This window comes from Sminthopsis crassicaudata, chromosome 6 (assembly GCF_048593235.1).
Source record: "Sminthopsis crassicaudata isolate SCR6 chromosome 6, ASM4859323v1, whole genome shotgun sequence".
NCBI classification, from domain to species: domain Eukaryota; kingdom Metazoa; phylum Chordata; class Mammalia; order Dasyuromorphia; family Dasyuridae; genus Sminthopsis; species Sminthopsis crassicaudata.
In genome coordinates, this window is record NC_133622.1 from 235,781,026 (window position 1) to 235,794,014 (window position 12,989).

Genomic DNA, 12,989 nt, shown 5'->3' on the forward strand with positions numbered 1-12,989 from the left:
GGGAATTTCTTCTTAGACTTCATTGGGCCCTATCTTTAGATAAGTAAGGCTCTAGACCACCAGATCTTAGGTTTTCATGCACTCACCAGATGAACAGGTCTTGCCATCGGGCAGAAGGTTGATGCCCGTGGGACAGGTGCAGCTGTAACCTTTGGGATGTGGGGATCGAAGACATAGGTGACTGCAGCCCCCATTGTCTATAGCACAGGGAGTGTGCACTGGGGAAGAAGGACAAGAAAAGATCAGTCGAATGAACCACTCCTCACTTTACTCCTCTCCCATTTTACTCCTCTCCACTTTACTCCCTCACCCGCAGCCTTTGCCCTCTGAAGATGACTGTCCCGAGATGACGATCCTGATTGGCAAGTCCTGCACCTGGGTCACCATTTTATGATGTCCTTACACCATGGTCACACTTCTATTGGCTTCACTCCTCATTCTCCTGCAGCCCCCACCTCCTCACTTTGCTTTTCAGCTCTTCTCTCTAACCCCCTTTAGGAGGATTAGCAAGGGTTGTCTTATCTTTTTATTTTTCTATATTTCTATCTCTAGAACTTAGTAAGTGCCTAAAACTAGGAAGCACTTAAATGCTTTCCTTCCCCTCCTCCCTCCTTGTTTCTTTCTCTCTCCCTCCCCCTCCCTTTCCCTCTCTTTCCCTCCTTTCCTCTCTCTTTTTCTCTCTCTGTCTCTCTCTCTCTCTGTGTCTCTTTCATTCCTTCTATGTATTTATATATCTATCCACCATCCACCTCTTTGCCTACATCCATTCACCTGTCCATCTACATAACCATCCATCCCTCCATATACTTATTAGTGGGATAAGGAGCAGGGAGCATTGGCCCAAGAGGCCGCTCACCTGGGGGCCTTAGCCGATGGAAGACATGGATGTCCATGAGGTTCTCCAGGTTCTCTTGTAATGTTTCACGGTCCAGCCCCGTCAGCCGGTCTGCGCTCTGGATGCTCTTGGTCTGCCAGTCAGTCCAGTAGATACGCTCTCCATAGAGGGTCAGCCCGAAAGGGTGTGGAAGCTGGGTTCCTATCAGCACCTGTCAACCCGCCAACACTTTTCATCACTTCCGTACATGAAAAAGATGGGGCCTCTTATTTACTATCTCCAGCATTTCAAAGGAGGAGACAGGACAAAATCCAAAACCTTCCTTGTCTCAAAGTACTTCCATTGTCCTGAGCTTCTCCGTCTCCCACTCACCTTTCTCTTGCTCCCATCCAGCCCAGCAAACTCTATGGTCTTCATGCCGGCATCGGCCCAGTAGAGTCTCTGGGAGCCATAGTCGATGGCCAGTCCGTTGGGCCAGGTCAGATTGGAGGAGATGATGACTTGGCGGCCCGAGGCATCCATGCCAGCTCTCTCGATCTTGGGGCTTGCACCCCAGTCAGTCCAATACATGAACCTACGTATAGGCCAGAAAGGTGTTTTGCTTCTTTCCTTCCTTCACCTAAGGTATCTAATTCTCCTCAAGTTTATCAATTTTTTCTGCTCCAGTCTCTTAGCAGTATGGGACCAACTGAAGCTGGCACAATTGGATCATATTCGAGTGTTGGCTCATTTACTTACTATCTATGTAATAAGTGGGGAGTCAATTCATTTCTCTGGGCCTCATCCTAAAAATAAGAAGGCTGGACTAGGTGGCCTCTAAGTTCTCAATTTATGATGATAAAAATAAAAATAATCATAATAGCTAGCTTTAATATAACACTCTAAAGTTTGCAAAGAAATTCAACATTTTATCATCTGATCCTCATACCAATCCTGTGAAGTTATTATTCCCATTTTACAGATAAGCTAATTGAATCCAAGATTTACCCAGGGTTGTAAAGTGTCTGGGAAAGGATTTGAACTCATGATCCTACTATTTGATGATTCTAAGTCCCACTGAATTCAGATAATAATGGGGGACAAGGGAAAGAGGAAAGGAGAGAAGGCCAAGTTATATTCTGAGAACAGCTTGAACGAGAGCGACTTACCCGCCCCTGGGTTCTACCACAATGTCCCGAGGGCGATCCAGATTTTCCCAGATCAGTACTGTCCTCATGGTACCATCTGTGTTGGCCACTTCAATTCGGTCTGTGCCTGCCAAGATGGGAGAGATAAAAACGTCAGCCGCCCAGAGCCCAAGGAGAGATGGAGAATAAAGCAGTTGGTCCCATCCAATTGGTATGCAAAGCCGATCTGGCCCAACCTTCTCGAAGGGCCTTGGCACCGATGGTGTTCTCATACGCCAAGATCTGAGGCAGCCAACCACACAGATGAGCAAAATGCGTGGCCGGTAGCCGTTCCCACCCAGATCCCACCCAGACCAGTGACTGGAAGGAGGAAAGAGGGACCAGGAGCTGCCTGTTTGGCTTGCCTCCCAAATATCCATTTGGGTCATTCATGGAGGAAAAACAATCAGATTGGGAAATGCCCAAATCCAAGATGGAGCTTCCTCTACCAGTCCCATAACCATTCATTCATTTAATAAATATTTATTAATATTAATATCAATTAAATATTACTAATTAATAACATTAATGATGATAGGCTCTACCATCAAGGCAAAAGGACTGGGGGAAATAACATGGATACAGAGAAAAACAAATATAAAATATAAAAAATCCATGCAATGTAATTTCCTGGGGGAGAAGACACTAGCAGCTGGTATTGTGTAAGATGAGGTCCATGGGAGGATCCTCGAAGGAAGCTAGGGATTTTTTCTGGTAGAAATGAGGAGGGAGGGTATTTCGGGCATGGGGGTCAGTCTGTTCAAAGACATGGAAATAAGACATGGAGTGTTCTGTATGGGGAACAGCAAATACATCTAACAGACTGGAAAATAAATGCATAAAGGGGACTCTGTGGAATCATCCTGGAAAATGAGGCTGGTGCGGTATCATGAAAGGCTTTAAATACATTTTAATCCGGAGCAGGGATTCTTAACTTGGACCTGAGGATTCCCAAAGAGAATATAGATATATTTCATGGGGTCTGTGAACTTGGAGGGGCAAACATACATCTTTATTCCAAGATCCTTTGTAACTCTAATTTTTACATTTAGAAATATGATTCTGAGAAAGGTCACTAGACTATTAGAGGCATCCGTGACACAAAAAAGGTTAAGATCCCCCTTCCTGAGGCCTCTTTGACATGGATCAAAGGCTTAAAATCGGGCTCTGATGACCTTGGGGGTAAAAACGTCTCCTGAGCTCTCCAAAGACCAGTGTGGCTCCTTCTCTACACATACCTGCATCAGTCCAGTATAGTTTGTTGGTGACCCAATCAATGGCCAGGCCAGCGGGGCTCTCCAAACTTGTGTCTACTACCACCTGGGTAAGAAGCAAAGCAGTATCACCAACTGGGCTGAGCCGCCAATCGTGGGTCCACCCCCTTTCTTCCTTGAATTTGACAACAGTCCAGAGACCTAACGCCGTCAGAAGTCCTACTTGGGGGAGGACTGACGCCAAACCACGCTCCCCCAGCCCAGGGGCATGGCTGCTCGGGCAGGCCCGTACCTCTTGCCCCGTTCCATCCCACTTGGCCCGGCTGATGGTGTCGGTGCTAACGTCGGTCCAGTATACATAGTCGTCTCGGGAGTCCCAGTCGAGAGCCACGGCACTGCGCACGTCAGCCAGTGGGATGACATCGTCGGACAGGTCCTCCGTGTCGAAGCTGATCCGACGGATGTCCATCCTTCGGGCAAAAAGCAGGAACTTGTCAAGACCTGATCAAAGGCCGAAAGGGGGGGTCTTCTTTTAATCTTCTAAATTCAACAACACAGTGACAGACACAGACAATCACCTGCGTGACATCTGGCTTAATCACGCCACCTGCCTGGGGCCACGAACCTCCTCGTGCCCATTCCCTTCTGCCCCATCGACTGCCTACACCCTGAGCCTTAATCCCACTTTGGGCATAGGGGAACCTGTCAGATAAAATCTGGGGATCAAATGGAGAAAATAACGATCATAACCGACTTTAGGACTTGAAGGTTTCCCAAGCACTGATTCTGAGAAGCTTCCTGGACCTCCCTGGACTTCTGCCAGAGGAGCCCAGTACACAAAACAGATGTTTTAGGGGGGAGTTATTCAAAATAGGTCCCAATTATTCCCAGTGGTTTGGATGGAAGGCCAATGGCCTGCAAAAGGGCCTTGGGCCCTTGTAGAGTCTTGTAGTCTAAGGCAAGTCATGGCTTGGGCTACACAGGCTAATCAAGACATTTTATGCAACTATGCAAATACTGATTATAACTTCGCTCAGACTGTTCCCTTTGGGGAATCAATAAATACTTATTAAGCCCCTACTATGTGCCAGGCACTATGCTGAGCCACCTTTGCCCTTAGGGAGCTTACAATCTGAAAAAAAAAAGCAGGAGCTCAAGGGATCTCTGGCCCAGGATAGAGGAAGTCACTTATTTATGCATTCGTTCATAGTCCCTTGACATACATGGACTGTTTCTACCTTGGCTCAGCACCATTGCTAGGCCCAGTTTTAGCTACTTGGTCCCTAGGTTGAAAGAAATGCCCTGATTTTAGAACCCTTAGGAGCCCCTTGGATGCCAGGAATACTTTTATGTAAGAAGATCAATATAGGGGGATGGAATAGGCGGGAGGCTCTTCCCCCAATTTCTAGCTGCTTCTAATTGCCCCTTTATAACAGGCTTGCAGACATGATCCCCCAGGGAAGTCCCTGGGGGGCAAGTCCTTCTGCTGCTCGGTAGCATGATAAGCCAGTCTGGCCGGCTTCCTCCTTCCTGAAGGAGCTGACCCTGCCAGACCACTTCAGAGTTAATGGAGTTTTGTGTACCTCGCTTCCCTTGACATGACCAGATTCTGGGCTGGCAGGGATCTCAGAGACTATCAAGTCAGGGCCAGCTCTTTCATTTACAGCTAGGAAATCGAGGGCCCCAGCTAGTAACCATGTGAGGCAGCATTTGAACCCAAGTCCTCCTGACTGCCCATGGTCCTTTGCTCCAGTCAGTGATCTTTACTATGCTGCCCCTTCATAACAACCCTAAGAAGGACGTACTGCAGCTGTACCCATACACCCACTTTACAGATGATCACACAGGCTCAGCAGGGTTAAGTGATCTGTCCAAGGTACTTATACATCCCCATGTGTTTGCTCCTGCTAGACTGTAAGCTTCTTGAGGACAAGTAGTATCTCTCAGGTATCCCCAGTGTTTGGCACACAGTAGGCACTTAAAATATGCTGAATGACTAACAGGTAAGATCAAGTTCAAGTCTTGTCACCTCTAAGACTCAGGAGAACCTGAACTATTTCTAGGGACCCCAAAGCTGCAGCTGCTGGGAGCCTTCAGAATCATTACATTCCACAACCCTGGCCACAGGTCTAGTCTTGCCCCCAGAATCCCTGCTGGGTGTCCCCTCCGCAAACACTTACTCTGGGCACAGGTGTGGCTGCTGGTCTTGCGGAAGCCAGTGGGGCAGGCACAGGTGTAATTCTGGCCGCTGGGCAGGCACAAGTGGGTGCAGCCTCCATTGTTGTTCCCACAGCGGTTTCTCCCTGCTCAAATACCCCAGGTTAAGAGGACGCCCCATGAGTCCAGAGGCTGGACAGGAGGCAGCGGGGATGAGAGCTCAGAGCTGTGCTCCTTGCAGTTGCCAGCAGAGGGGGCAGCTGCCTCGTGCCTGTCCCTACCTTGGGTTTCCCCCAGCAAAGGCAAGGACACCTGCAGGAAGGGGCCCTGGGAAAATCTCCAGAGGAGAACTTGGGAGGCACTGAGGGGCAGGCTGGGCTGGCTGCCCAGAAGGTGACTACCTGCTGGCTGGCGCTGGGGGTGCAGTGTGTGGATATCCATGGGGAAGTGCAGTTTATTACGGATGATCTCCTGGTTCTTTCCAGTGAATTTGTTGGCACTGTTGATGCTCTTGGTGTGCCAGTCCGTCCAGTAGAGACTATCCTCAAACACCGTGATGGCAAAGGGATGCGGGAGGCCTGTGAAAAGGCCCAGAATGCCCTCAGGCCAGAGCCCTGGCAGGCCACTGCTCCTGGACCCAACACTATTTAATTCAAGCTCAATCTCTCAGCAAAAAGAATGTGGGGCATCTGTTCTCCGCTGAAGTTCCCAGTACCCAGCGGGAATGGACAAATGGGCTCACGTGACTTGGAGCTGAAAGGGATGTTAGGATTACCAAGCCCAACTGCTTTTTCCACAGGAGAAGAAACATAGTATAAAAGCAAAAATGTTTCTCAAGAGCAGAGACTAAATGTTGAATTTCCATGTAAATCTATTTGCTACTTTAGGGCCTGGGACCTGATAAATACTAAATATCAGTGTTGTGCTTGCTGGTAAATATTTAACAATCAGCTCTCAGAAGGAAAATAAATAAGCAAATTACATGTACATATTATATATATATACATACATACATACATATATATAATTTGCATAAATGTATGTATGCATGTATATAAAATACACTTTTAGATTCAATCTTCATTATTAACATTCTTTTCCCTATATATTCAAGAAAACAATAAACTAAACTCATCAAACACTCATGATGTCAGAGGTATAAATGCTCACGGTGAAAATTTAACAATCAGCTCCAGTATTGGCTGACTTTAGCACACCTCTGGTAAACACTTACTAAGTACTATTGATAAACTGACTGATGTGGACTCAGGAAGTCCTCGATTCAAATTTCAATTTAGAAAACTTACTGGCTGTGGAACCTGGGCAATCACTGTAACATCTCTACGCCTTAATTTCCCCACCTGTTCATCAGGCTGAGCTCAATGATCTTCAAAGCCCCTTTTAGCTCTAATTCTATGAGGATTCTATGGGGTCCAGGGGGGTAGAAGAGGGAAAGAGAGTGAAAGGAAGTAAGTAGAAGGCTCACCTTGACTAATGACAGCTTTGCGGTTACTTCCATCCAGGTCAGCTCGCTCAATCACATGGTGCTTGGCATCTACCCAGTACATTCGGTGTCCGGCGTAGTCAATTGTGAGCCCATTGGGCCAAAAAAGGTGAGTATCTGCGATGATGCGCCGCCCTGAACCATCCATGCTGGAGGCCTCAATGCGAGGGGTATTGCCCCAGTCTGTCCAATAAATGGTCCTAGAAAGGGAAGAAAGGCAGCTGAGAGGTGGGCAAGAGCTGTGCCCATTTCCCAAGGGAAATGGATGGAATCATGAATAAAACATTATTTATTCCAATAACAGCTTGCTCAATGTCCACAAGGCATTTGTCATTCTAAGATTATTGGTGGGAATGACAAAACGGATGCTGTCGTGGTATAGGCTGGAAGATAAGGATTCAAATCCTGCCTATTTTACACACTGGCTGTAAGAAGGAATCTGGGCATTTCTCAGTGCTCTGAGTAGCAGTGCTCTGAGACTATACTTTGCACAAAAAGTGCCAACCTGCACAGGTAGAGGGAGTGTGCTCATCCAGGAGTTCTTCATACTAATGAAAATATAAGTTCAATTTTTAGTCCCCGATAGTGGTAACAACCATAATAACAATTACATTATGCTATAAGGTTTGTTATGTCTTTTATATCATCTGTCCTTTACAGTGAGATATAGGAGAGAGGTTTCAAATTCAAAAGAAACAGGGGCCACTAACCTGGACAAAAGGTCCCTACAGATTATATATCACCTTAGAAAATCACAAATTAACATCATCTATACTTTATCGTATTTTTATTTAGCTCATCTAATTCAGATTGTACTTGGGAATGTTGTGTCTTGGACACCTTTGGGATAGAATATAGAACATTGAACTTGAGGAAGAGTCAGGAAATCCTGGGTCTGAATCCCATCTCAGAAATTTTCTAGACATATGAGTTTCCACAAGTAACTTAACCTTTCTAGGCCTCAGTTTCCCCATCTGTAAAAAGAGGGGATTAGATTTGTTGACCTTCAAACTTCTTTCAGTTCCAAATCTATTATTTTGTTGTTATTATTATCAGCCTGTAATATTACAGGCATTATTTATACCTTTTTACCATGAGGAAACATTGGGCTAAAAGGAGAGCAGTAACTTCCCTGAAATCACACAGAATCTAAGGCAGAATCTTTTTTATATGAGGCCTTTTTTTTTTTTTTTCCCACCACTGCACCAAGAAGGACCATGACTGTGGCTCCTATAGGCAAGTCCCCTCCCCGCATGAAGTAGTCACTGCTTTAGAAATCCTTCATTTTTGCCAGGCTGAAATAGGAGCGGGGCTCACAAGCCAGTTTGCCTCTTGGTTTCAAGCCTACTTCAGTCCTCCAGGCCCATTACATGGGAATCCCCCCCCACCCAGGAAGATGGGGTCCAATACGTCTTCTCTGCATGGAGTGGCTAATGGGTGAAGAGTCGAGGTTCTTACTCACCCCTCCATGGGGTGCAAGGCAATGGCCCGGGGCTTCTCCAGATTCTGCCACAGCAACACTTTCCGATGGGCACCATCCAAATTGGCCACCTCAATCCTAGAAGTGCCTGAGTCTGTCCAGTACAGCTTATCATGGAGCCAGTCTATGGCCAGCCCCCCTGAAAAAGTATAGAGAGGGAGAGAGTACTTGAGGGCCAGGGAATCCACTCCATGTTCCCATACTCTTCCCATTATATTCTTCCATCTTTCTATTCTGGTCAATTCACCCTCAAGTTCTAAGTGATCCTAGAACTTGGAATGTGCCTCCTCCTCATTTGTACTACTTTCAAGGCTTGGCTCAGATAGGAGGAGGTATCAGGCCCCTCTCACTTGGCCTACAGCACACACCCTTCACTTCAGCTAATTATGCTGCAATATCCTCCCTTCTGGCGATTTGCCACTCACCCGGGGCTCAGTTCTCCTTACCTGGACTTTCCAGGCCTGTGGACACCACCTCCTCCACATTGCTGCCATTGAGGTTGGCTCGGAGGATGCGGTCCAGGGTGACATCTGACCAGAAGACAAGCTCCCGCCGGTGGTGGAAGTCAAGAGCGATGGCATTCTCCAGGTTGTTGAGTAACAGTGTGTACTCGGAGCGGTGCGGCAGCACCTGCCGGATATCAATCCGATTGGCGAAGAGCAGCACGGGCTCCGGCCCTGGGACACGGCAGAGAGACAGGGCCTAAGCCCAGGCTCCAGGTCTGTACCGGGGCTCCCAGGCCTACTTTAGCCATCCAGGTACATTAGATAGAGCACGGGATCCAAAAAGCCTGTGCTTGAAACCTCAAGGTAGGAGAGGTAGAGCTCAAAGAAACCTTCAGCTACAGTTACATCCTGGAAACTCCTTTCTCAGATCCAAGGGTGTTTCCACTTATCTCCCCCTACCTTGTTGAAAGAGCAGCTGCTCCATATTTCAGTCAATCTTTACAAAGGACTTTGCAAAAGCATCTCAATAATATCTGAAGTCAGAGTCCTATTTCTGAGGCCTCCTTATTTATTTGGGTAAGTCATTTAACTTGCTAGGACCTCAGCCTCCTCCTCTGCTCTCCTACTCCCTACTAATATGGCCATTATTCTATTTCAAGTCTGAATTACAATTTCCTCTTAACTGGTCTCCCTACTCAGAGTCTTTCTAGCCATTCTAATCCATTCTCTACACAGCTGCTAAATTTTTTTTCTCTAAATACACATCTGTTCCACTCACTCTCCTGCTCAAAAAGCTAAAGTGGCTCCCTATTACTGCTTAGATAAGAGAAAATGTCTTACTAAGCTCAAAGTGCTATAATTATTATTATTGTTTTTATAACTCTTACTGGATATTTGAGGTTACTTCCCCTACTCTGGCTCCAGCCTTTCTTTACAGACTTCATTTTTATTATTCTCCCTTGGACACTTTAGCATCCCACACAACTGGAGAGGAGCTCCTTGCATACACAGCATGCCATCTTCTGCCTTTTACCTCCATGCTTTTGCTCTTACTATCTATCCCTCATTCCCAGAATGTGCTTTCTCCTCATTTGCGCTACTTTCAAGGCTTGGCTCAGGTAGAAGGAAGTATCAGGCCTCTCTCACCATAAACTAAAGTTACTTGGAATTTACTTTGTGTTTACTTCTCTGTGTACAAATTTTATTCTCCCAGAAGAAGGTGAGCTCCCTGAGATCAGAAACAGCTTCATTTTTGTCTTTGTACTCCCAGTACATAGCACAATGTCTGGCATACAGTAGGTACTAAACAGATGCTCTCTGAACTGAAAAATGGTAGAGGTGGTTAGGTTACCCAGTAGGGCCCAGAAAGTTAACTGGTGTTGCCTCAGGAAGGTTTGCCCACAGGGTCCATCCCTGGCTCCTCTTACCCAGGGCCTTGCAGCTTCGCCGATCAGGTCGGAGTTCATAGCCAGCCTCACACCAACACTGGAATGCTCCATCGCTGTTAGTACATCCCTGGCTACAATAGCCCTCCTCTGCACACTCATTTACATCTATGGGGAAAAGGGCATGCATCAGAGAACTCTCATTCTGTCCAACTTCCACCCTAATCCATTGGTTGTCCAGATGTTCACCCACTTAGACATCTGGTTGCATTCTAAGTAACAGGCCCCAAAGCCCATCCATCACTCTCAACAACCTGCTGAACCTTTTTCCTTCCAAGCATCCTGCCTCACCGTGGCATGAACGGCCATCCTCCATGAGTCTGTAGCCGGTGTGACAGGTACACTGCACCACTCCCCGAAGCATCTGGCACTTCTGGGCACAACCGCCATTGTTGACATTGCAGTTCTCCTGACCCGTCCGAGGCCCTGTGCCAGTCAAATCAGAGATGGGAGCTGAGCCCAACATACTCCCTAAGGAGAGCCAGCTTGGCACTCCCCTAGACCATGGAGAATGGCTCCCTTAGTTGGAAGAGTCCCTTGAGAGGGCTCCCTGTTAGCTCTGGTTGCTGTATAGCAAGGGAAGCCCTGCTAGATGGGTATCACAAAAAGGGGGCTGGGTTTGGAGTTCAAATTCTGACTCGTCAACTCTCTTGTGTGATCTCGGGCAAGTGATCCTCAGATTTAGAATCAGAATCTCAGTTTAAATCTTACATCTATCATTTACTACCTTTGGGACGTTGGGCAAATCTTTTCCTCTGGAGGGGCTTCAATTTCATTCAGAAAATGAAACGAATGGAACATATGCTCTTGGAAGACCCTTCCAGCTCTAAATGTATAATTCTAAATCATTTCCTCTTTCTGGGACTCAGTTTCTTCATCTGTAAGATGAAGATACTGGAAGAGCTGGGTTAGCCATTTCTACACTCACAACTCCCCAGATTCCCCCATAACTTCCAATGAAGCACTCCCACCCCAGGAGACACTCACGGCAATTTTGCTGGGGGCTCTCGTCACTATTGTCAGCACAGTCATTGACGCCATTGCATAGCTTTCTCTGGCCAATGCAGCGCCCATTCCCACATAAGAACTGATCGGAGGCACACTGAGGGCTTCCTGGAGAGAAGGGGACAGCACAGATCAAGGAGGGGTTTTTGGCAACAGAGGGAGCAGTTGAACAAGTTGAGAGCCTGTCATTTTTTAAGGCAAGATACAGTTGGACTGGGATTTGGATAAATCAGGGTGTGTGTGTGTGTGTGTGTGTGTGTGTGTGTGTGTGTGTGTGTGTGTGTTCCAGAGCAAGGAACGGATCTGGTAAGACTGAATCCCCAGACTTTCCATTAGGGTTTGAGAGAGTGAGGTGGTAAGGTACTCATGGCACGAGGTAGTAATGATATAATCCTAAAAAATGGTTTAGAAGGAAATCCTCCTTGTGTCTGAATACAGATCGAAGCATTCTCTATTTCTCTCTATCTCTTTCTTTATTTTTGACTTAATTTTTCTTGAGGGTTTTTGTTTTCATTAGGGTGGGAGATCTACGTTTTCTTTCACAAGTTGACTTTTATGGAAATGTTTTGCATAACCTCACATGTGCTTTCTTAATTGTGGATCCTCACCCACAACTGATAAGAGAGAGAACCTAGAACTCAAAAATCTTAAAAACAAATGTTAAAAAAGTTGTTTTCAATGTAACTGGGAAAATATTAATTAAGCAAGCAAATAAACAAAAAAGGAAATCAACTAATCACTTAAAATAAATAAGCACCTATAAATAAATATAGCAATAAAAATAACAAACACTCATAATATGTATTTCTGCCTTTGGAGTTAGAGGTCCTGGATTCAGATCTCACCACTGACATTTACTACCTGCCTAGCCGTAAATTCCCTGGTCCTCGGTTTCCTCATCTATCAAATGAGGGGACTGGATGAGCCCCCTGTCAGTCTAAATCCATGATCTTATGATCCCACAATCCATGTTCCTTGGGGAAAGGGCCAGGGAAAGCTAAACCATGAATTATGGCCACAGCAGACTCCTGGCCCAAGGTGGGGCGGCACAGCATCAATTTTGCCCAATCTTGTCCACATCAAAGGGTGTTTGTTAAGAGGCCAGAGACAGGGCTGAGGAGCCCAACCTGTGTTTTCGCAATTTTCCTCATCATCACTGTTGTCTGAACAATCATCCTCCCCATCACAACGCCAAGACAACCGGACACAGCGGCCAGACGTACAACGGAACTGCTCTGCCGTGCACATGGATGTGGCTGGAGGAGGCAGGAGAGAAGATCTAGGTGAGGGGCAGCTTCTCCTCCACCACATCCTTAACTATCCCCCTCCCCCCTAACCTTAACCAGCCCTCCCCTCTCCCCATCCTTAACTAGCCCTCTCCCCCTCCCCATACCCTCAGCCAGCTCCCTCAACCCTTCCCCCCTTCTCTAGCCTTCTTCCCATAAGCCACCCCATCCCTCCAGGACTGTTCTACCACTCACTGCAATTGCGCTCATCAGACTGGTCATCACAGTCCGCGTCCCCATCGCAGCGCCAGCCGGCATTGATGCAGAGGCCGCTGTCACACATGAACTCCCCCGAGCGACAGGGCTGGTGGGAGGCTAGGCGAGGATTGGGCAAGGAGAAGGGAGAAAGGTTACGAGTTACCCCCCAGTGCAAAGGATCCTGCAAATCAAGCCAGAAGGGTCCTCAGAGGCCATCTTGCCTAAGCCTCTAATCTTATGGATGAGGAACATA

General features: G+C 46.9%; 1 protein-coding gene across 1 annotated transcript in view; it reads right to left on the reverse strand.

The window, feature by feature from the left end:
• LRP4 (LDL receptor related protein 4) overlaps positions 1–12,989 on the reverse strand; it is a 62,737-nt gene that overhangs the window by 23,739 nt on the left and 26,009 nt on the right. The window contains exons 7-22 of the mRNA XM_074273003.1: positions 12,734–12,853; positions 12,380–12,508; positions 11,235–11,360; positions 10,539–10,673; positions 10,230–10,355; positions 8,803–9,033; positions 8,339–8,495; positions 6,859–7,076; positions 5,774–5,950; positions 5,396–5,518; positions 3,508–3,716; positions 3,240–3,321; positions 1,984–2,089; positions 1,208–1,409; positions 857–1,046; positions 87–218 (exon numbers count right to left, since the gene is read on the reverse strand). Coding sequence (XP_074129104.1) covers positions 87–218; positions 857–1,046; positions 1,208–1,409; positions 1,984–2,089; positions 3,240–3,321; positions 3,508–3,716; positions 5,396–5,518; positions 5,774–5,950; positions 6,859–7,076; positions 8,339–8,495; positions 8,803–9,033; positions 10,230–10,355; positions 10,539–10,673; positions 11,235–11,360; positions 12,380–12,508; positions 12,734–12,853 — 2,463 coding nt within the window. The remainder of the gene's footprint in view (positions 1–86; positions 219–856; positions 1,047–1,207; positions 1,410–1,983; positions 2,090–3,239; positions 3,322–3,507; positions 3,717–5,395; positions 5,519–5,773; positions 5,951–6,858; positions 7,077–8,338; positions 8,496–8,802; positions 9,034–10,229; positions 10,356–10,538; positions 10,674–11,234; positions 11,361–12,379; positions 12,509–12,733; positions 12,854–12,989) is intronic.